Source organism: Mesoplodon densirostris, chromosome 18, assembly GCF_025265405.1.
Source record: "Mesoplodon densirostris isolate mMesDen1 chromosome 18, mMesDen1 primary haplotype, whole genome shotgun sequence".
Lineage (NCBI taxonomy): Eukaryota > Metazoa > Chordata > Mammalia > Artiodactyla > Ziphiidae > Mesoplodon > Mesoplodon densirostris.
The window spans coordinates 35221814-35242233 of NC_082678.1; the positions used below are offsets into that span (position 1 = coordinate 35221814).

At 53.3% G+C, this 20420-nt stretch overlaps 2 protein-coding genes across 4 annotated transcripts in view; one reads left to right on the forward strand and one right to left on the reverse strand.

The window, feature by feature from the left end:
• The first annotated feature begins 246 nt into the window (after positions 1-246).
• On the forward strand, positions 247-10589 carry TMEM11 (transmembrane protein 11). Its single transcript, XM_060081220.1, has 2 exons — positions 247-414; positions 9747-10589. The coding sequence occupies exons 1-2, from the start codon at positions 341-343 to the stop codon at positions 10261-10263; spliced, it is 591 nt and encodes a 196-aa protein (XP_059937203.1). The 5' UTR covers positions 247-340; the 3' UTR covers positions 10264-10589.
• Positions 5599-20420, reverse strand: part of DHRS7B (dehydrogenase/reductase 7B) — a 36466-nt gene continuing 21644 nt past the window's right edge. Inside the window, exons 5-10 of one of the 3 annotated variants that reach the window (XM_060081218.1) lie at positions 19075-19184; positions 15689-15905; positions 15187-15279; positions 12385-12537; positions 11945-12199; positions 5599-7815 (exon numbers count right to left, since the gene is read on the reverse strand). In XM_060081218.1, the coding sequence (XP_059937201.1) occupies positions 11994-12199; positions 12385-12537; positions 15187-15279; positions 15689-15905; positions 19075-19184 (779 nt within the window). In that variant the 3' untranslated portion in view covers positions 5599-7815; positions 11945-11993. Of the gene's footprint in view, positions 7816-11894; positions 12200-12384; positions 12538-15186; positions 15280-15688; positions 15906-19074; positions 19185-20420 lie in introns of those variants that run through there. The other 2 variants (XM_060081217.1, XM_060081219.1) reach the window with 2 other exon arrangements.

Genomic DNA, 20420 nt, shown 5'->3' on the forward strand with positions numbered 1-20420 from the left:
GGCGGCGGGGACCGCGTCTGTCTCGCCTCCCGAGAATTTGGGGGATGAGCGAGAGTGGCCCCTCGGTGACCTCGGCGGTCGAAGCTCTCGAAACGCAGGAGGCCTAGCGCCGGCTAGTCCGGAAGTGGGCCCTCAGCTCCTCCTGTCTGGGCCCGCGTTTCCCAGGCGGCCTCGGGGTGGGCTTCCGGCGTGCAGTGTATTGTGGACCTTATAGTCCCGCGGGGCCCTATCCCCAGCCGGCGCGCCGTCCGGGGCGGCGGCCGGACTACAACTCCCTCCCGCCCGCGGGGTGTCGCGAGGCCGTCCGGCGTGAGGCGTCCGCGAGCGGGGAGTCTCCAAGATGGCCGCGTGGGGAAGGAGGCGTCTTGGCCCGGGCGGCGGCGGCGGCGGCGGCGGCGCCGCCGCCCGAGAGAGGTGAGGCGCGGGCTGCTCCCTGCGGGCGGCTCGGGGCTGGAAGCCAGCGGGGCTCCTCAGGCTGCAGCGCCGTCCCCGCCTCCGCCCCGCGGCTCGTCCCGGTCCGCCGCTGGGCGCGCGGGGTCCCGGTCCTGGCCGACGCGGCCTCCGCGGAGGGCTCAGGAAGGGGCGATGGCGGGCTGGGCACGGCCGGGCCGCGGCGGTACCCGCCTGAATGCCGCGGGCCGAGCGGCGCGGAGACCCCGGCCGCCTGGTCGCGCGCGTGGTCCTCTCAGCCGTAGCGAGGAGTGGCTCCGGGGACGGAGGAAGAAGGGGAAGCCTTCCCAGCGCGGGTCGGTGCGGGGCGGGCGGGGCGGTTCGCACGGTCACCGAGGGGCCTCAGCGTTCCGCGCTGTGACTCCGGGCGGGGAGCCGGCCGCTTCCCCCGGGGGTGATCCTTGGGACTTTGGAGGCGTCTCCGCGAGCGCCCCTGCCGTGGAAGTCCTTTGCAGCGACCTTTCCTAACGAACGGTGCGTGAGTAGGGAGTCGGGAGCTTGTTTCTCACAAGGTAGATCTCTATTTGAAGGACTCATTTCTAGAAGATAAGATTGGAGTCGTTGTTTTCGTGTTTCGTGTTGAATTTACAGTTTTTGCTTCTGGAAAACAGTTTCAGCTAGTAGAAGCCACTAGAACCTGTTCAGGCCCCAGAAGTTTGGGAAAGGATGTGTATTCGTGGAGTCATCCGGTTTGCACTGTCCTGACCATTCTGTCACGAGTGGGCTGGTGCGGTAGATATAGGTCAGTAGGATCTCCGGGTTTGTTGGGGGTTTTTTTGGTGAGGATTGTTGAAAAGTTCTCTTTCTTTTCTCTTCCCCCTTCCTCCCCTCCCGCCCCGCTCTCTTTTTCTCTCGACTGTTTTGCGTTATTCTCTTTCTTTGATTGCATCACGTACTCATTGTGGTCACCTTCCTGTTGGGTTAGCTGTGCTGATAGACCCCTCCAGCTTGCGTTTTATTCTCGAGCTCGGAATTATCCAGCCTTGTCCCTGCTGCACTTCCTCTTCTTGGAGAAGCAGCAGTGAATGGCCAGCAAGTATTTTTGTTTTTCCACCTCCCACCTGGTTATTTCTTAGATCAGACCATAAAAAGTTAAAGAAGCGATCTCGATGGTTTCCAGATGGCCTTAAAAACTAGCAAAGGTTTTCAAGATCTTCAATGCAAACATTAATCCTTTAGTAATAGGAAATAACTGGTTTAGAAGACTCAGTTGCAGAGAGAGAAGCATTCCTTCTTACTGGATAAAAACAACAGAAAGGGCCAAATGAGGACGCCCCAGGCACCACACAGGGGCCGTGCCAGCAAAAGTTACGCTTTTACTGATCTAAGAAATTGGATATCGGGGTTTTTTTTTTTTCTCTTTGGTTTAAGACAAGTGTTAATTCGAAACTGAGTTTGCAAACGAGGATCCCAAAGTCTGAAACTAGTCCTTGACTGTGATACTCAGTTTTTAAGAGAATTTAAGTTAGTTGCCAATGGTTATAAACGGGAATATTTCACATAAAACTCCGCTTGAAAAGCTGCGTGTTGGCTCTTTTTGGTCAAGGCAGGTGCTCATTATTCCTCACCTGACAGCTTGACTCATTGCAGTTACCTGCCTGGTCTCCTTAGGTGTTCAGGTTGCACCCTTTGGCCTGAACGGCAGGCTCTGCTTGCACATGCATATGTCGTGTGTCAGCCAGGGATGGGGCGTCTGGTTTTGTGGTTTGGGGGGCACCATCTGTCATCCTTCCAGATAACATGGAGTGGCTGTGGGTACCCCTTTGTTTGCCTCTGCCATGAGGCCCTAGCTGGGCTCTTTTGGAGGACTGTTTGCCTGGGCTGTTTCCCTGAGATCCTCCAAGCTGAGTAGGGGATGGAAACCTAGCCTGGGCACACCTCCATTCCTGCTCAGTGGGTGGGAAGACTTCCTGGTGGGGCAGGCTGGATTAATTGATTGCCCACACCATAGATTGAGGCCCAAGCATACCTAGTGGCTCCTGTGACCAAAGTAGGCTGATTATGGTGCTCTTAAATGACTTTGTTCCATGTCACGTTTGTGCTGACTCAGATTTCAGCTCCACACTGTAAGACCACTTTCCCGAGTTGCTGCACACACTTGGTTGGAATCTGCTTTATGCTGACACCCAAGGAAACGTCGTCTAGTTTGGGGCATCGGTTGGAGCAGAGCAACGCTTTGGGCAGACTTTCCAGATTTCCCTGTGGCTGCAAACTCTGAAGCCTGCATTGTATTCGAAGGCCCTGCTTGGTGCCAGACCTTCCGCAGGAGTTACTGTTGTCTGCTGTGTGCTAATGACGGTCCAGTTTAGAATCCATAGTGTGTGAATCCTTGCTTTACCTGGTTCTTGAGTCTAGAGCTGTGTTAATTCAGTGCCCACTAGTCACTTGCAGCAATTAAATTTAAATTAATTAAAATTAAATAAAGTGAAAAATTCAGCTCCTCAGTCACACTATTCACATTTCAAGTGCTTGGTAGCAACACATGGCTCATGGCTAATATACTGCACAGCGCAGATAGAGAACAGAAAGGTCAGCGCTGGTCTAGAACAAAATAGGAGAGGGGTGGAAACAGCAAAATGAGAGCGCTTGCATGTTGATCTGTCTCTTCAGTCCATTAGATCTAGGGAACCCACAGTGTTTGTAATGAAGAACATCAGACCCTGAGCTGTAACCTGAATTCTTGTCCAAAACTCTGCACACTGGCAGCAAGCACAGCAAACAGATTGCAACTTGTCCTGTCGGCCTCTTTGAGACAAACTTGCCCGTCTGGGAAGGCGCGGTGCAGGTATCTGTGTGTTCTGCCGCTTGGTGCCAACCTGGGCCAGCTCACAGAGTCCCCCCTCCGTCCCATGTGGGCTGCCTGTCCTCCTCCTGAAGGGCCCCCGAGTGTCCCTGGTTCTCTGTGACTGTTGAATGTGAGTGCAGCCCGTGAGGATGCACGGGATCCGATTCCGATCATGACGTGAGGCAGCAGTGCTGTTTAAAGGCCTGCAGTGTTCAGAGGGCCGGGCGTGCTGCACTGAATGCTCAGGTTTTAGGGTGAAACCACTTTTTGTGGCCTTTCCCCTCCCCGGCTTATGCAGGTGCTGCTCCAGCATTTCTAGGTAGCCAGTTCTGTGGGATTACTTCCACGTCTTTTGTGCTACACTTTATTCCCGGGGACTGGGCCCTCCTCTTTGACAGCTTTGCTGTAATCTTTGAACTGGATGGATGTGGTTCTGCCTGTGGCTGGTGGAGGGTTTAGTTCCCAGAACAGGTGGACCACGAGCCACGTGGGCAGGTGGCTAACATTCCCAGGGTGACGTTCCCCTCATTCTGACCTGGTCATTTCCTTTAGAGCTGAGGACCTCCAGGGGATGTGGAGATTTTCTTTCTCTCTAGTTTCTTTCCTCCTGGTCTGTATGAGTCGTGCCAGTACAGCATCTGCACCCAGGTCCGCGGGTGTGCAGGCCTGAGGGTGTGGGTCCCGCTCCGCTGGCTGCCAGAAGGTTCTGATCCTGGAAGTTGGATGTTGTAGGTTAGGGTCTGCTGGGGTTCATCCTCTGGGGTGAATCTCCATTTGCCTTGATTCGTTCAAGCCGTCGGGGTTCCAACGGCAGTAACTCGTGCCTCTATGGTTCAGTCCTTCAGGCCTGACTTTCTGAAGGAGGGAGGGTGGTCTTGTGTCCTGAACCTGGCCTCTCTGCACTGGCTCCTGGGCAGTCTTGGCAGTTCCACTCAGGGCTGTCCACTAGGGCAGCCTTTGGTCACTTGCAGCTGTCAAGAAATGTGGCTAGTGTGTCTGAGGAACTGAATTTTTTTTTTTTTTTGGCTGTGTTGGGTCTTCGTTTCTGTGCGAGGGCTTTCTCTAGTTGCGGCGAGCGAGGGCCACTCTTCATCGCGGTGTGCGGGCCTCTGTCACGGCCTCTCACTGTTGCGGCCTCTCTCGTTGCAGAGCATGAGCTCCAGACGCGCAGGCTCAGTAGTTGTGGCTCACCGGCCCAGTTGCTCCGCGGCATATGGGATCTTCCCAGACCAGGGCTTGAACCCATGTCCCCTGCATTGGCAGGCAGATTCTCAACCACTGCGCCACCAGGGAAGCCCAGGAACTGGATTTTAAATTTCACTCAATTTTACTTAAGTTTAAACAGTGCTTGGGCCTTACACTGGGTGGCGCTTTGCAGCTGTCACCTTGTTTGCATGCCCGGCCCATCCCATCTCACCCCATCTTCACTCTGCGAGCTGGGGCCTTTGCACCATTTGACACGAGGGAAGCTGGCTCAGAGCAGCAAGGGGGCTTGTCCTTGGACACAAAGCCAGTGAGTGACTGAGAGGAACCGGAATCCAAGGCCTCTCGGCTCCCACTCTTGGTGCGCCGTGGTCTTGTCCCCAAAGCAGAGCTGCCCGGTCCCTGGAGCACCATGGGGAGCCTGTTCCCTGGCACGTGGCTTCTTCTGAAACAAGGAGAACGTCAGGTGCCAGTTTGGAAACATCCTCAGTATTTGGAGCTACAAGCCTGTGCCTTTCAGTCCTAACTGGCCTTTGAATCCACAGCATAGGAGTTTACTGCTTTCCTTGGCTACCAAGGAAGTGATGTGGGGTTTGCTAAAAGTGGGTTTCCCTAGACCAGGGATGCAGGGGTGGCACCACGCGGCATGTCACAGCTGGTCACGTGACCCTGTGCTTATTGGGTGGAAAGCAACCTGATGCATGGACCTAATTTATTTTCAGCCACAGGTGCTCTTAATTACTGTTAATTGTTTTTCATCTCCTGTCAGTCCTTTCAAACGTGCTTCCTCTAAGTCTGTTGGGAACCTGTCACATTCAGGCCCAGGGTGGGGTGGGGCGGAGCAGAGCAGACTGCGATGAAAACAGTCACTGCCCTCAAGGAGCTTGGCATCACCTCCTCCTCTCTTTGAGCTGAGACTGTGAGCCCAGGGCCGCTCCAGGAAGGGGTCTTAAAGCAGGTGTTTGGGTCGGTTCTTCTGGTTCCAGCATGACCAGAAAAGGTGACGGGTTGCAGGGCCAGTGCCCACTGGAGCAGGAGGGGGGCCCCCTCTCCTCGGCTGGGAGGGCCTACCCTGTCTGGTCTCTTCCACCCCAAGGGATACAGAGCTATTGGACAGGATTTTTCTTTTTATGAAAAAATTTATAATTAATTTTCCCATTACAAAAGAAACACGTTTATTTTTTGTTTTTGAAAAATACAGAAAACTAAAATTTAAAAGTTGCCTGTTGGGCCACCATCCAGAGAAAACCAGTATTGGCCTTTTTTTATGCAGAGCATCTTTGATGCTTCCCACTGGATATTTTGTCTTGGAATTTTAAAAATTATATGTTAAAGACAAAAGTATGTCTTTACCATATGAAAAGTTATAAACTTGCTACCATATGCACGACCTTGGGAACACGAGGCTAAATGAAGGAATCAGCTCCAAAGCCCGCGTGCCACATGATGCAGAAAGTAGGTTGGTGATTGCCAGGGACAGAGGTCAGGGGAGAATGGGGAGTGACGGGGTTACTTTTTGAGGTGAGGAAGATGTTCTAAAATTGATCGTGGTGTTGGTTGCACAACTCAAAGTGTCGAGCCACTGACTTGTGCAGTTTAAGTGGGTGAATCTATCACAATAAAGCTGTCATTCAGGAAGCACAAGTCAAAGCCACCATGAGATGCCACCTCATACCACTAGGATGGCTAGTATGGAAAAAACAGAAAACAAAAGTGTTGGCAAGGATGTGGAGAAAAGGGAACCCTTGTGCAGTGTTGGTGGGAATGTACATTAGTACAGCCACTGTGGGAAAGTGTGGCGGTTCCTCAAAAAATTAAAAATAGAACTACCACATGATCCAGCAATCCCACTTCTGGGTATATATCCAAAATAATTAAAAGCAGGGACTAAAACAGATATTTTTACACCCGTGTTCACAGCAGCATTGTTCACAATAGCTAGAAGGTGGAAGCAACCTATCGATGGATGGATGGATAACGAAACGTGGTCTATACACACAGGGAATATTACTCAGCGTTAAAAAGGAAGGAAATTGACACTTGCTACAACCTGGATGAACCCTGAGGACATTATGCTAAGTGAAAGAAGCCAGCCACAAAAAAAGATACTGTGTGACTCCACTTACATGAGGTCCCTCCCTGAGCAGCCAAATTCATAGAGACAGAATGTAGAAGGGTGGGGTGGGGTGGGGTGGGATTTGTGGTTTAATGGGGACAGAGTTTTAGTTTTGTTAAGACAAAAAAGTTCTGGAGATTGGTTGCCCAACAGTGTCTAAGTGTACTTAACCTTACCGAACTGGACACATAACTGGACGCATAACACAGAATTTACAGATAGTAAATTCTGTGTTATGTGTATTTTACCATAATTTACAAAAAAATTAATAAACCAAGTGCTAGCATCTCCCTGGCCCACACTTCCCTCCCGAGCTCAGGCAGCAGCCACCTTACTCCTGAATCCTCCATCGTCTGCGTGACAGCACGTGCTTGGTTCTGCATGCTTCTGAACCGTGTGTGTGGTGGGGGGAGGGGTTCACGGGTGTGGTGCGCCCACTTCCCCTTCAGGGTCGGGAGGGACTGGGCGGCTGTGCCTCCACGGCTTTCCCTCCCTTGGCCGAGTCACGGTCTCTTTCTCTCTGCTCTCGAGACTTCTGCTCTCACCAGAGTGCTGCTTTGAACATTCTTGTGCACCCCTGACTTTTGGAACTGCCTCCAGACTTTGTTCGTCCCATGTCTGAGGCTCCTGTAATCCCAGGTTCCTTCAAGACCGGCTTCCAGATGGCGTGGGATCCCCAGGGCCAGATACTGTGCTGGCAAAATGAGGTTTGTTCTGTGGGCTCTTCGTGGTGGCTGCCAGGTTCCCCAGGATTCCTTTGAGGACTATTTCCTGGGTGCTGCTGGAGCCGATTCTGACGAGGAGAGGAGGAGACTGACCCCAGCTGGAGGCAGGTTCCCAAGCCCCCAGGGAGAGCCCGTGACCCTGACCCAAGGCAGCGCCTGCAGCAGCCCCTGTGGCCCAGCAGGCTGTGCTCTTCTGTGCAGGCCAGTTCCTTCCTGTAAGCTCCATGGAACCTTCCAAATTCAAAGGGTTCTAAAGTCATTTGGTAGGAAGGAGCCCCTTTTCTTTCTGGAGCCCCTCCATTCCCCTCCTCAGAGACAGTTGTAACTTTTGGGTCTTTGTATATCAGCCCAGAAACATTTGTGCATCTAAAAGCAAACGTACACTTTCTCAGAAAGGCACTGAAGATCACAGGCTACAAACACTGTACTGTACTTGACTTTTTCACTTTAAAGACCTTTCCATTATCGGTGCGCTCTCAGTTTTATTTTTCAGCGTGAACCCTTTTTACTATGCTCTCTTGCTGGTCACTTCACACCTGCAACAAAATGCAAAAATATAGTCGCTTAGGAAGCCCAGGACTCAAAGGATCCCAATTAGCTATCAGTTGTTGGGTTTTCTTAATCTGCTTTTGTGTACAGGGTTCAAGTTGGGGGTTGGCTGGTGGTGCTCTGAGATGGTTCAAGGCAAACTTCTGACTGGGTTCTTTCCTTAATTGGGTTACTTCTGACCCAGAAACAAAGCAGGCCACATGCAGTGGGCGCTGGGGTAGCTGGGCAGTGGTGGCCATGGCTCACTTTTGAGTCCTCGGCCACCTGGCTTGAGAAGCAACAGTCCCTGTCAACTGCAGGACTGAATCTGGTGGTCCAGGCAGCCTTTGAAACTACATTTGCAGGGCAGAGGGTTCCCCGCACCCCCCCCCCGCAGGTGGGGCTGTGGGTGCGTGCTGACCGCAGGGTGGGTCCTCTGACAAAGGGGGCGCCTCCTGGTGGGTCTGGGTGTTTTGGACCTTGTGCTGCTTCCCTTCCCTGCACACTGGAGTCCTGGAAATCTGCTTGTGTGTGTGTCACGGTCCATCCTTTCCTGAGCAGGTAAAGCAGGTTTGGCCTCTAAAGCAGAACTGGTGGTGAGCCCAGGGCAGTGTGCCCGCTGGGCTGGCTGGCTCCTGAGCCTGCTGTGCTGGAAGGCGCCGGGGAGGGTTCTCCGCGCTGTGGAAGGCTGGTCACTGGTTGGCGGTGACGGACAGGAGTGGGGTGACAGGCCCACCGTAAGACTTGGGGCTCCAGGCGGCCTTGGTGGGTGAGCGCCCCATCCACACACCCTCAGCTGTGCAGTGCCGACTGCCCGTGTCCACTGATAGTTGCTCCCGTGCCATCAGGCCAGAGCCAGCAGCCTGGAGGGACTTGTAGGCACAGCCACCAACCTGTGGAGATGGGCTCGCCCAGCACGCTGTGGGAGGAACCAGGAGCCCGCCCCTGGGGTGGGCGCCAGCGTGAGGGCGGGGCAGACAGGAAGGCCTGGGTGAGCGCCAGGTGAGGGTGGGGTCTGCTCACCGACGTGTCCCCGAGATGGAGCAGTCTGTTTGGACGCTGGGGCTTCAACTGGTGCTTCCTTGTTGGGCCTGTTTTGTCATTGCACTCAGGTTAGGGTTTGGGCAAGAACGTTCTCTAATCCCGGCCTTGACACCCGCGCCTTGCTCTGAGCGTTCCAGAGGGACTCTGTGGCCAGAAAGCTCACCTTGGACGCCGACAGGGAGGCATCGTCCCCTGGCCTCACTCTGACAGTCAGCGGGGTGGCACAGACCCTCCCTTTTCCCGTGCTTCTCTCCCTGTGCCTGTCTTGGCTGATGAACTTGAGAACACAAAGGGAATCTCTGTGCCAGAGCTGCTCCCGCCGGAGTGAGGCCCTGCCTCTTAGCTTTGCTTGTCTGCTAAGGTGCCTTGTAAGGTGCTGGGTCCTGCCTGGGAGCCTGTCTCCTTTCCGAGTTAAAACCAAATGGGGAGGGGGACTTCCTTGGCGGTGCAGTGGCTAAGACTCCACGCTTCAGATGCAGGGGGCGCGGGTTCGATGCCTGGTTGGGGAGCTAAGATCCCACATGCCATGCAGCACGGCCTCCAAAAAAATCCCCCTGGGAGCACAAAAGGAGGGGCACCAGTGGCCGGCTCTGCCTTGCATCTCTTTCCTCCCAGGAGTTTGCCCAGCAGTCCGGTCTCCGCTGCCTTGAATACATAACAGCTTTCCTCTTGGAAGGAAATGCCAACCCTGGAGGTTCTGGGGTGACCTCGCTTCACAAGCCTTCCCTGGTACCTATGCGTGCGGCCCCTCGTGCAGCCGCTGACCAGGCAGCTGAGCCCCGCTCCCGGCGGCCGCCTGGTGTGCGCAGGGCAGGGGCCCCCACTCTGGGGACGGCACCTCCGCAGAGCAGCTGCCTCCAACCAGCTCTTCTTTTCCCCACCCCTTCCTCCTAAGGGTGAGCCTGGCGGCCACAGACTGTTACATCGTGCATGAGATCTACAACGGGGAGAATGCCCAAGACCAGTTTGAGTACGAGCTGGAGCAGGCCCTGGAAGCCCAGTACAAGTACATCGTGATCGAGCCCACCCGCATCGGTGACGAGACAGCCCGCTGGATCACTGTGGGCAACTGCCTGCACAAGACCACCGTGCTGGCGGGTACTGCCTGCCTCTTCACCCCGCTGGCGCTGCCGCTGGATTACTCCCACTATATCTCCCTGCCTGCGGGCGTGCTGAGCCTGGCCTGCTGCACCCTCTACGGCATCTCCTGGCAGTTCGACCCCTGCTGCAAGTACCAGGTGGAGTACGACGCCTACAAACTGTCCCGACTGCCCCTGCACACACTCACCTCCTCCACCCCGGTGGTGCTGGTCCGGAAGGACGACTTGCACAGAAAGAGACTGCACAACACGATAGCACTGGCGGCCCTGGTGTACTGTGTAAAGAAGATTTACGAGCTCTGCGCCGTATGATCGGGGCAGAGTAAGGGGAGCAGGCAGCCCGGCAGCGAGGTGGCAGAATGGAGCCCGGGAAGGCATCTGGCTGCACGTTTGTTATTTTAAAGAAATAACAGATCACAAGTGTACCAGGGGTTTTTTCAGCTCATCACACTAAGATGTGGATTCCCATAACCCACGGGGGCCTGAGGCTGTGGAAGACCGACCAGGCAGCAGGATGTGATGGAAGCAACGCTACTGAGGGGATATGAACGCGCCTGGGGGGTCGTTAAGTATGTTGTTTAGCTGTACCATCCAGAGCCAACCAGAAGCTATTGACCATTAAAATTATAAGAATTTCATCTCCAGGTGTCTGCTCTGTCCGTGATGGTCCTGGTGGGAGCATGCAGGCGGCAGGAGGGGCACCACCTGTAGCGCGAACAGGCCTCTCGACAGGCAAGCCCAGCCCCTCCCAGAGCAGCGTCACGCCTCGCTCGCCTTGGCCTTGGTCCAAGGCAGCGCAGCTCAGTGCCGCTCAGAGGTGTGGCAGGACAGGTAGGTAGCGAGGCCTGGCAGTCACTGGGTCTCCATTGGGCTCACCTGGCGAGCTGGGGCCTGGGACCTCTTGTCCAGATTCTGATTTAGGAGAACACAAACTAACATCTGTATTTTTTTTTAAAGCACTGAAGCTGTCCTGATGTGTCCTGAGTTCAACCTGCTGCCCCCTTCGTGTTCCACAGAAAAGGGGGCCATGCTGGCCCGAGGCTCTGCTCGGTCATCCCTAAAGGGCACTTTTCTAAGCAGCAACCAGACTGATGTTCACGTAGTTTTAAAGGATCCCTCAGGAAGATCAGACACCAGAGAGTAACAAGGGGTGCAGGGAAGGTGTCAAAAGGGTGTATGGGGGTGATGGGGCCATCTGTTCATAGGGGGAGAGCCAGAGATTTCAGAAGAGTGAGAAACTTTGACTTAATTCCACGGGGCCTGGAAATGCTGGTCCCTCAGTTGGGTGCTGGGTGGCAAATGGTCTGGAACAAGGGTAAACTGGCAGTGATCCTAAACAGACCTGTCTTGACCGTGCAGTGCCCACCACCCTCCCGAGCCTGTTGGGTGGGACTGGGAGGTGTTTCTGTAATAAACAGGCCAGATTTGGAAAGGGAGCCTGTGATCTGCCTGCAGATCAGATTCATGGGTGAGGCAGCTGGAGACGGACAAGCTGTGGCCACCTTGGGGCAGCTGAGCAGAAGCTGTCACCAGAAACAAGCCAGGTGTGGATGGGCGGCTCCAGCACACTGAACGATGGGACACCTCGAGAAGCCAGTCACATGCTGATTGTTGGCCGCGCTAAACAAGATGCTGGGGGACCCTGTGAACAGTGTTAAGGCGGCAGCAGCCTTTTCCCTGAGCCCCAGGGATGGGCTCTGCCCCCAGCGCTAGGTGAGTCAAATACGAGAACTGGGTCAGATGACAGGATGTCTTCTGATCTCAAGACCCAAATTCAAAGGAGGTGTGGTTCTGCCTGCCCTCGGGGATCACAGCTCCACAGCTCAACCCTTTACTTCAGTCCCAGAGTTTAGATCCAGCTGCATTTTACCCCTCCCCCCGGAGGAAGCCTGTCCTCCTCCAGCAGGACAGGCTGGGGGTCTGCGGGAGAGGCGTGACTCCCTCCCCCTCCTCCCCATGAGGCAAGAATCGAGTACAGTCCACACAAACACACCTGTCCCTGTGCAGCAGCGGTGCTGCCGCGCCACCTGCCCGGACAGGCACTAGCAATGCTTGGGTTTCCGCTCCTTCCTGGCCCGGGAGGCCATGAGGCTGAAGAAGAGCCTGGGAGCCAGAGTCCGCAGGTAAACAGCCAGGGAAGGCGCCACATCGGCCAGGACCACATCCTTCTTTTTCTTCCCCACGGCAGCCAGCACATCTTGGGCCACCTGCGAGGGGTTTCGGCCCTGGGCCGTGGTCTCGTCCATCACTGAAATGAAACGAGAGACTCACTGAGCTCGGGTTCATGCCGAGTGAGGTCAGTCCTCAGTATATACGACCAACGCCCACGTGTCAAGTGGTTTAGTTTTAAACTTATTTTCTGAAAGAACATGAAAACGACCACAGAATCATCAGGTGGCTTTGCATAGAAGAAAAGTGACACCAGGGCCTAACCTCCATACTTGGACCCGTCGGCCGTGACAGCATTGAGGGAGAGGTTGGTGTGGATGTATCCGGGGCTGACGACGGTCACCTCGATGTCATGCTGCTCCACCTCGGCCCGCAGACAGTCGAAGAAGGCCTGGGTTGCGTGTTTGGAGGCCGCGTCTGCAAAGGTCGGTGGCCAGAGAGGCAGGTGAGTGAGGGGTGGGGACGCATTTGTTCCCTGAGTCAGAGGCACCCAGTCTGGGCCCTGGACAGGCGCGGGGGTGTCAGGTCTCCTGCTCTCGTGTGGTTCAGGGAAAACACTGTACACGATACACTGACATACAGGTACGCTCACACACAACATTACACAGCGCACATGGTCAAATGTGAACCACTGGGAATGCGTAGGAAGGGTGCACGGGTGTTCTTTGTACTGTTCCTGCAAGGTTTAAGTGTGAAATTAATCTAAATTAAAAGTTTTTTTTTAAAAAAACAGTGCCTACTGGGTAAAATATTCAAATAGTTCAGGAGGAAATAAAGTAACCAAGTGAAAGTCCTCCTCGTGCCTTCCAGTACAGTTCCCCAGAGGGAGCCAAGCTGCCGGTTTCTCAGCATTCATTTCTCACATCAACCAGGTACCTACACGGGGTGCGACACAGAAGTCCTATTTGTGCGGACATGGCCTCACGCTGTGCCTGTTTCCATGTCATTCCTGCACGTAGCTCTCTCCAGCGGGGGACAGACGGGGCGGCTGCCGTGCCCCTCGTGGTCACAGGCCACACTGCAACAGTGCATCCAGGGAGGCTCCCTGCACGTGCAGGAGCGTGTGTACAACCCCACAGCTGGCCTTCTCACGTCTTTTGTCTGACAGCTTCCACAGGATGGCCTTTCATCTGGAAGAGCTGTCCGGGCCCCCTCCGCTCCCCAGCAACAGCCTCTCTGCACGGCGTCAGGTGCTCTGAGGGGACAGAGGAACCCTACGATGGCACTCCTGGGAAACGGCATCTCCACTGACGGTTTCCAGATTTGGAGTCCACACGTTCGAGCCTGAGGAAAGGGCATCCATCAGCCACGTAACTGTAGGTCCTGTGAGCAGCCCAGCAGCGTCCAGACTCTGCAGAGACTCTGGAGGAGCGGCCTGGCCGAACGAACGCTCTGCGGGTGGGTGGCTAGAGACACGCTCCTACCAGCCATGATTCCAGAGGCACGGCCCACGCCGAGGCCCGAGAGGATTGAGCCACCTGGGGGCCTCCCTGACCCCCGGTCTCCACGGCTCTTGGGCTGTAGGTAGGTCCTCGGCCAGGCTGTGCTAACCTAAACGCCGTGACTGTGGTCCCCAGGGCTCCACGTGCTCTACACACATCCTGGATCCTCCCACTCGGCCTCACAGCAGCCCCGAGAGGTACACGAAGCCACCCACACTTCACGAGTGGGGAGACTGCTGCCCGTTGGGTTGGCCGACGTGCCCAGGAGGCGTTGCCTTGTCTGGCCTGGTGGTTATAAAGCACCCAGAACAACCAAGTGTGACCTACGCAGTCACAGCCAAGGGGAGGACAAAACTCAGTGGCACTAAATCCAAGTGAAGTTTGGAAATAATTCAGTCCAGGAACACTTTGCAAAGAACTCCTTTACCCTGCATATTCTTTTCCCTATTATTGCCTCATCTGCTCTGTCACATGTGATGCCTGCATATCTATTCCTCAGGAGGCTGTCCTGTGCCAGCGAAGTGAGACAGAGAACTGGCAAAGGGAAATAACTGCCCCAGAAACAAGCACGGATACGGCGGGTGTCTCACGTTGTCTTGAGCACGGCCATGGAGACTGTCGGATGACATGAGGGGGCAGTGTGGGCTCAGACGAGTCCCACAGCTGACCCAGACACACAGCCAGCACCAGAAGGATGGCTGCGCTGCGTTCGGGCTGACAGGTGGTTCCCAGTTGTCCAGCTGGGTGTGCGTGGCCGTGCTTTCACGGTGTGGAGGCGGCTTCGCCCCTCCCCTCCCTTCCCGTGGCTACGTTGAGCATCTGGAGAGGGGGAGACTATTACAGCTGAGCATTTCCTTGCAGACGGTGGAGCAAAGAATGCAGTTCCCAGGACAGTTTGTGAAATCATCTTTCAGATCTTTTAACAAAAGTAGAATCTGCTTGCTGGTGCTTGTGATGGCGCAGTCTCAACATTCTGGCGTAGCCATTCATGCAGGGAGTGAGAGTCGGAACTGAAGTCAAGCTGGCAGCGTTAATTTTTTGGTCCTATGTCCACTTTTCAGAACTAATCTTACTGAAACGCTCCCATGAGCGCCCAGAGATAAAAATACTGAAGGATGCTGTGCACAGCACATCACTGCTACCAGTCACCGACTGAAGGGACGCAAATCCTCATGTGTCACGAAAACTACTAAAGAAATTATGCCACATCCATTCGATTAATGACTGCATATCCACTTAAAGGAACTAGGTAAACCCATATGTGCTGATGCAGAAAGATACACTGCCAAATGGAATAAGCGAACCACAAAACCCCAGTTTTGCACATTTGATCCCATGTAGAAGAATTCTGGAGGCACATGCGGTTAAGTGGTGGCGGGGCAGCACCTGTGGGCCGACACTCGGGAGGCACAGCACGGGGGCCACGGCACGAGGTCGCACGTGGCACGAGGAGCAGAGCTGGGGCTGAGCTCAGGCCTCTGCTCAGGAGCACGCGCTGATGACGCCCCTGCACGTTCTGTGCTGAGTGCTTCTCTAATGTCTGAGTTCTGGACAGTAAACGTGTTGTTTTTATAACAGGGAGAAAACAATAAAGGAAACGTGGGGAGGAGAAGGAAGTACTCACATGCAGATCGGAAAGGAACGCTGATTTTGCCCTGGATACTGCTGATGGCGACAATGTGGCCCTTGCGCCTTCTGATCATAGAGGGCAGGAGCGCTGTGGGGAGAGGGCAGAGGTTGCTGCAGCTCATGCTGAGTCGTGGGGGGGGACTGTTTACTGGAACTCTTAGCCCCTGCGCCCAGGAGGGGAGGGAGGGCTTCCCCCTGGAGTGAGAACCGTGGCTGGACGTCAGAATGCCCCACTCTGTAGGTGTGCAGACACAGTGGAAAGACATCACTGTGCAGATGAGGCTGTTGCTGAGGAGAACATCTCGATGTAAGACCATAAAGCAGTGGAAGAAAATGCAAATAAAAGCCCAGAAAAGCCAACACCCAGGATGTAAGGAAACTACTGACTCCAGGGTCAAATGGATGGGACAGGCCAGGTCTAGGAAGAAGGAACCAAGGGAAATACAAAGAATGCCGACGTGCCTGTGCTCATCTTCCTTTTCACCCACAACCGTTACCTTTCGTCAGAGCAACTGGACCAAAGTAGTTTGTCTCCATGACTCTCTTGTCCACGTCCAGGCTGGTATCCATAATGGTGCCGCGGTAGCTGACCCCAGCGTTGTTAATGAGCACATCCACATAGCCAAAGCACTGCAGGATCTCCGCGGCGGCCCCCACTATGGCCCCAGGGTCTGTGAGGTCGAAGGTCACCGTGCAAGGCTTGTGAGTCTGCACCTGGGCAAGAATGACAGAAGCCAAACGTAGCTTCAGAGCAACGGGCATGGGAGCCACAGGCCCTGCTTCTCGGTGCTGGGAGGGCCTGGCCGTGAAGGGACAGGTCACAACACTTCTCTGAAGGATGTGACCTGGAGGAGCCTGCCAACCCTGCTCATACCTGACTTGGGCAGCCTTTCTCCTTAACTGACTGTAAATGCCATGGGGCAGGGGTCACGTATGATGGAAGCATGGCTCCCCTTGCCGCCCTGTGCCAGCCTGGCGCTGCACTGTCCTACGTCACAGAGCTGCTATCCTTCTCAGGCCAAATCAGTTTCATTCTTCATTCACAAAACATTTTTTTTTTTTTTGCGGTACGTGGGCCTCTCACCGCTGTGGCCTCTCCCGTGGCAGAGCACAGGCTTTGGACACGCAGGCTCAGCAGCCATGGCCCATGGGCCCAGCCGCTCCGTGGCATGTGGGATCCTCCCAGACTGGGGCACGAACCCGTGTCCCCTGCATCGGCAGGCGGACTCTCAACCACTGCGCCACCAGGGAAGCCCCCTATATGCTGTCTTTAAGAGACTAACTTTAGATCCAAAGACATGTTGACAGGAAAAGGATGAAAAGAGATAGTCTATTTAAATAGTAACCAAACAGAGAGCTAGGGTGCCTAAACTAATATCAGACAAAAAAATACTTTAAATCAAAAAAGGTTACAAGAGACAAAGAAGGACATTATATAACAACGTTAAAAGGTACATTACAACAAGAAGGTATAACAGTTATAAACACTTATGTACCTAATAACAGACCCTCAAAATATAGGAAGCAAAAATCAACAGAATTAAAGGGAGAAACAGACAGTTCTATAATAATATTTTGATATTTCAATACCCCACTTTCAATAATGGATAGAACAACCAGACAAATCAATTAGGAAATAGATGACCTGAACAACACTATAAACAAATTGGACCTAACAGTCATATTTAGAACGCTCCACCCATCAGCAGTGTAATACATACTCTTCACAAGCACACATGGAACATTCTCCAGGACAGACCACATGTTAGGTCGCAAACAAGTCTCAACAGATTTTAAAAGATAAACATCATAAAAATTATCTTCTGCAACCACAGAGTGATGAAGCTAGAAACCAATAGCACCATGCAAACTGGAGAAAAGGGGACATTAAACAACCACTGACCCAAAAAAGAAATCACAGGGGACATTAGAGAATATTTAGAACAAAATGAAAATGGAAACATAACATACCAAAACTTACAGGATGCAGTGAAGGCTATGCTAAGAGAGAAACTTATAACTATAAATGACTGTATTAAAAAAGAAGGGGCTTTCCCTGGCAGTACAGTGGTTAAGACTGTGCCTCCAGTGCAGGGGGTGCAGGTTCGATCCCTAGTTGGGGAGCTAAGATCCCACATGCCATGCAGTATGGCCGGGGGGGGGGGAAGAACCTCAAATCAATAACATATCTTTAACATATCTTTGCATCTTAGGGAAATAGAGCAAACTAAACTCAGAGCTAGCAGAGGAGAGAAAGCAGATTAGAAAGAAGATAAACAAAATACAGGGGACTTCCCTGGTGGTCCAGTGGTTAAGACTCCACACTCCCAATGCAGGGGGCCCAGGTTCGATCCCTGGTCAGGGAACTAGATCCCACATGCTGCAACTAAAGATTCCACACGGCAATAAAGATCCCGAGTGCCTCAACTAAAGACTCGGCACAGCCAAATAAATAAATAAAATATTTAAAAACAAACATATATATAGAGAGAATAGAAAACAAAGAAAATGAATGAAATCACAAGTTGGTGTTCTGAAAAGATCAACAAAATTGAGAAACCATTAGCTAGACCAAAGAAAAAAGAAAAGATGCAAATAACTAAAATTAGAACTGAAAGTGGGACCTTACATAGATAAAAAAGATTATAAAAAAATACTATGAACAACTGTATGCCAACAAATTAGATAGCCTAGAAGAAATGGACAAATTCCTGGAAACACACAAATTACCTAAACTGAGTCAAGAAGAAACAAAATCTCAGCAGACATGTGACAGGTAGAAATTGAATCAGTAACCTAAAACCTCCCAATAGAAAATATCCTGAACCAAATTCACTGGTGAATTTTATCAAATTTTAAAGAAGAATTAACACCAATACTTATACTCTTCCAAAAAACTGAAGAGGAGGGACTTCCCTGGTGGTGCAGTGGTTAAGAATCCGCCTTCCAGTGCAGGGGACGCAGGTCTGATCCCTAGTCAGGGAACTAAGATCCCACATGCCACAGAGCAACTAAGCCTGCACGCTCTGGAGCCCGCGCAATGCAACAAAAGATCCCGCATTACACAACTAAGATCTGGCGCAGCCAAATAAATAAATATTTAGAAAACAAAAAAAAACCGAAGAGGAGAGAACACTTACTGATTCATTCTGTGAGGCCAGCATTACTCTGATACCAAGGCCAGATAAAGACACCACAAGAAAATTACAGACCAAAATCCTTTATGAGTACCGATGCTAACAAATCAAATTCAACAGCATATTAAAAGGATTATTCATCATGAACAGGCTAAATTTATCCTAGCAAATGCAAGGGTAGTTTACCGTAAGGAAATCAATCAGTATAACCCACCACATTAACAGAACGAAGGGGGAAGGACCACGTAAGCATCTCAATTGACGCAGAAAAGAGATCTGACATAATCCAACACCCTTTCATGATAAAAACTCTCAGAAAACTAGGAACAGGGGGGAAATTCCCCAAGGTATTTATGAAAAACTTACAACTAACATCATGTCCAGTGGTGTAAGACTGAAAGTGTTCCTCTGTGCTCCAGAACAAGACAAGGATGTCTGCTTTCACTGCAGCTATTCAGCATAGCTTGTTGTTCTGATCGGAGCAGTTAGACAAGAAAAAGGATAAAAGGCACCTCAACTGGAAAGGAAATGTTAAATGTCATCTTAACTTAAAGTGTCAAAAGTCACCGCCAGTCTCCCGGCTACCACCGCCAAGAGGTGAATAGGTATTAGCGGAGACATGGGGGAGGAAGAAGGCACTCAGAGGGGCCTCCCTAAACTCGCGGCACTGCGCAAGTGGTGGATTTGAGCCCAGCTGGCCGACCGCGGCTGCCCCTCTTCCCCACGAAAACCACCCCTGGGCTCACCTCGGTAGCCCGGGAAGCAGCAAGTTCTCGGGTGAGCTCCTCCAGGGCCTCGGCGTTCCGGCCACAGAGCACCAGCTTGGCACCGGCAGCATGGAAAACTCTGACACATTCTAGAGGAAGAAGAAAGCAGTGTGGCAGCTGGGGAGGCCCAGGCCTTCACCGTCAGCTCAGCTCCCAGCTCCCCAGCCCCAGACCACAGGGCTACTTCTTCCGCAGCCATCGGCACCAGCCCGCTGTGGAAGTCCATGGGGCAGGGTTAGGGACCCGGCACAGGGAGCTCTGCTGTCACCACTGCGGAGCCAACGTCCAGGGCTGTGACAGACGTCCACGGGCAGGAGGAAGGCAGCAGCTAGGGGACAGGCTGTTAGGTACCAGGCTCAGAACTTTCCAGCATAACCTTTAGCTCTGATCCACCCTGCGAGCAGTATCTCCCCACTTTCATGGCGAGGAGCTCAGTGAGGCAAGGGATGTGCCCGACGGGCAGGCGGCGCCAGCTCGGGGATGCCGTTGCCTCAACGCAGCAGGCACACACCTGCCGGGGCTGCTTCTGTGGTTCTGTGGACACATGGGGGACACAGGACTCTGGTGAGAAGGGGCGGAGAGGCTCCCCCGAGGCCTGAAGCCCCCAGGTTCTTCCTCCCGAGAGTACACAGGCCCGAGGGCTCGTGGACACACGCAACGGGGACAGAACGTGGGGAGGCTGACAGCCTCGCGAGGAGGTTAAAGAGCTAAAGCATGCCGAGCGCCCACGCAGCAGGGTGGCATTAAGGGTGGCATCATTTTTTTTTTTTTTTGCTGCGTTGGGTCTTTGTTGCTGCGCGCGGGCTTTCTGTAGTTGTGGCGAGCGGGGGCTACTCTTCACTGCGATGCACGGGCTTCTCATGGCGGTGGCTTCTCTTGGTGTGGAGCATGGGCTCTAGTAGTTGTGGCTGTCGGGCTTGGTTGCTCCGCGGCATGTGGGATCTTCCCAGACCAGGGCCTGAACGTGTGTCCCCTGCATCAGCAGGAGGATTCTGCGCCACCAGGGAAGTCCAAGGGTGGCATCATTTAAAAAAATTCCCTCCTGCTGGGGGTTCCTCTGAGTCACTACAGCATCCAGGTGACAACTGACGAAGACCATGGCGGGGGGGGTCCAGAACTATCTGGGCACCTCTCTTAGTCAATATTCTTTGGTGGCAGGAAAAGAGACTCAAGTCACCCGGGGCAAAGCAATAAGAGGATTTATCAGGATTCCAGGGTAGCTCAAGGATTAAGGGAAGGAGCTGAATGGTTCAGATGGGAAGGACAGGAGTGCTGGTGGCCCAGGGTCCTGGGCAGTAGGAATCAAGCTCTCTGAATGCTAGCAG

Bases quoted from the DNA above. Each gene is read 5' to 3' on its own strand.
- TMEM11 (XM_060081220.1), top strand. From the start codon at position 341: ATGGCCGCGTGGGGAAGGAGGCGTCTTGGCCCGGGCGGCGGCGGCGGC. The intron at 415-9,746 runs GTGAGGCGCGGG...CTTCCTCCTAAG, and splicing joins GGCGCCGCCGCCCGAGAGAG to GGTGAGCCTGGCGGCCACAG.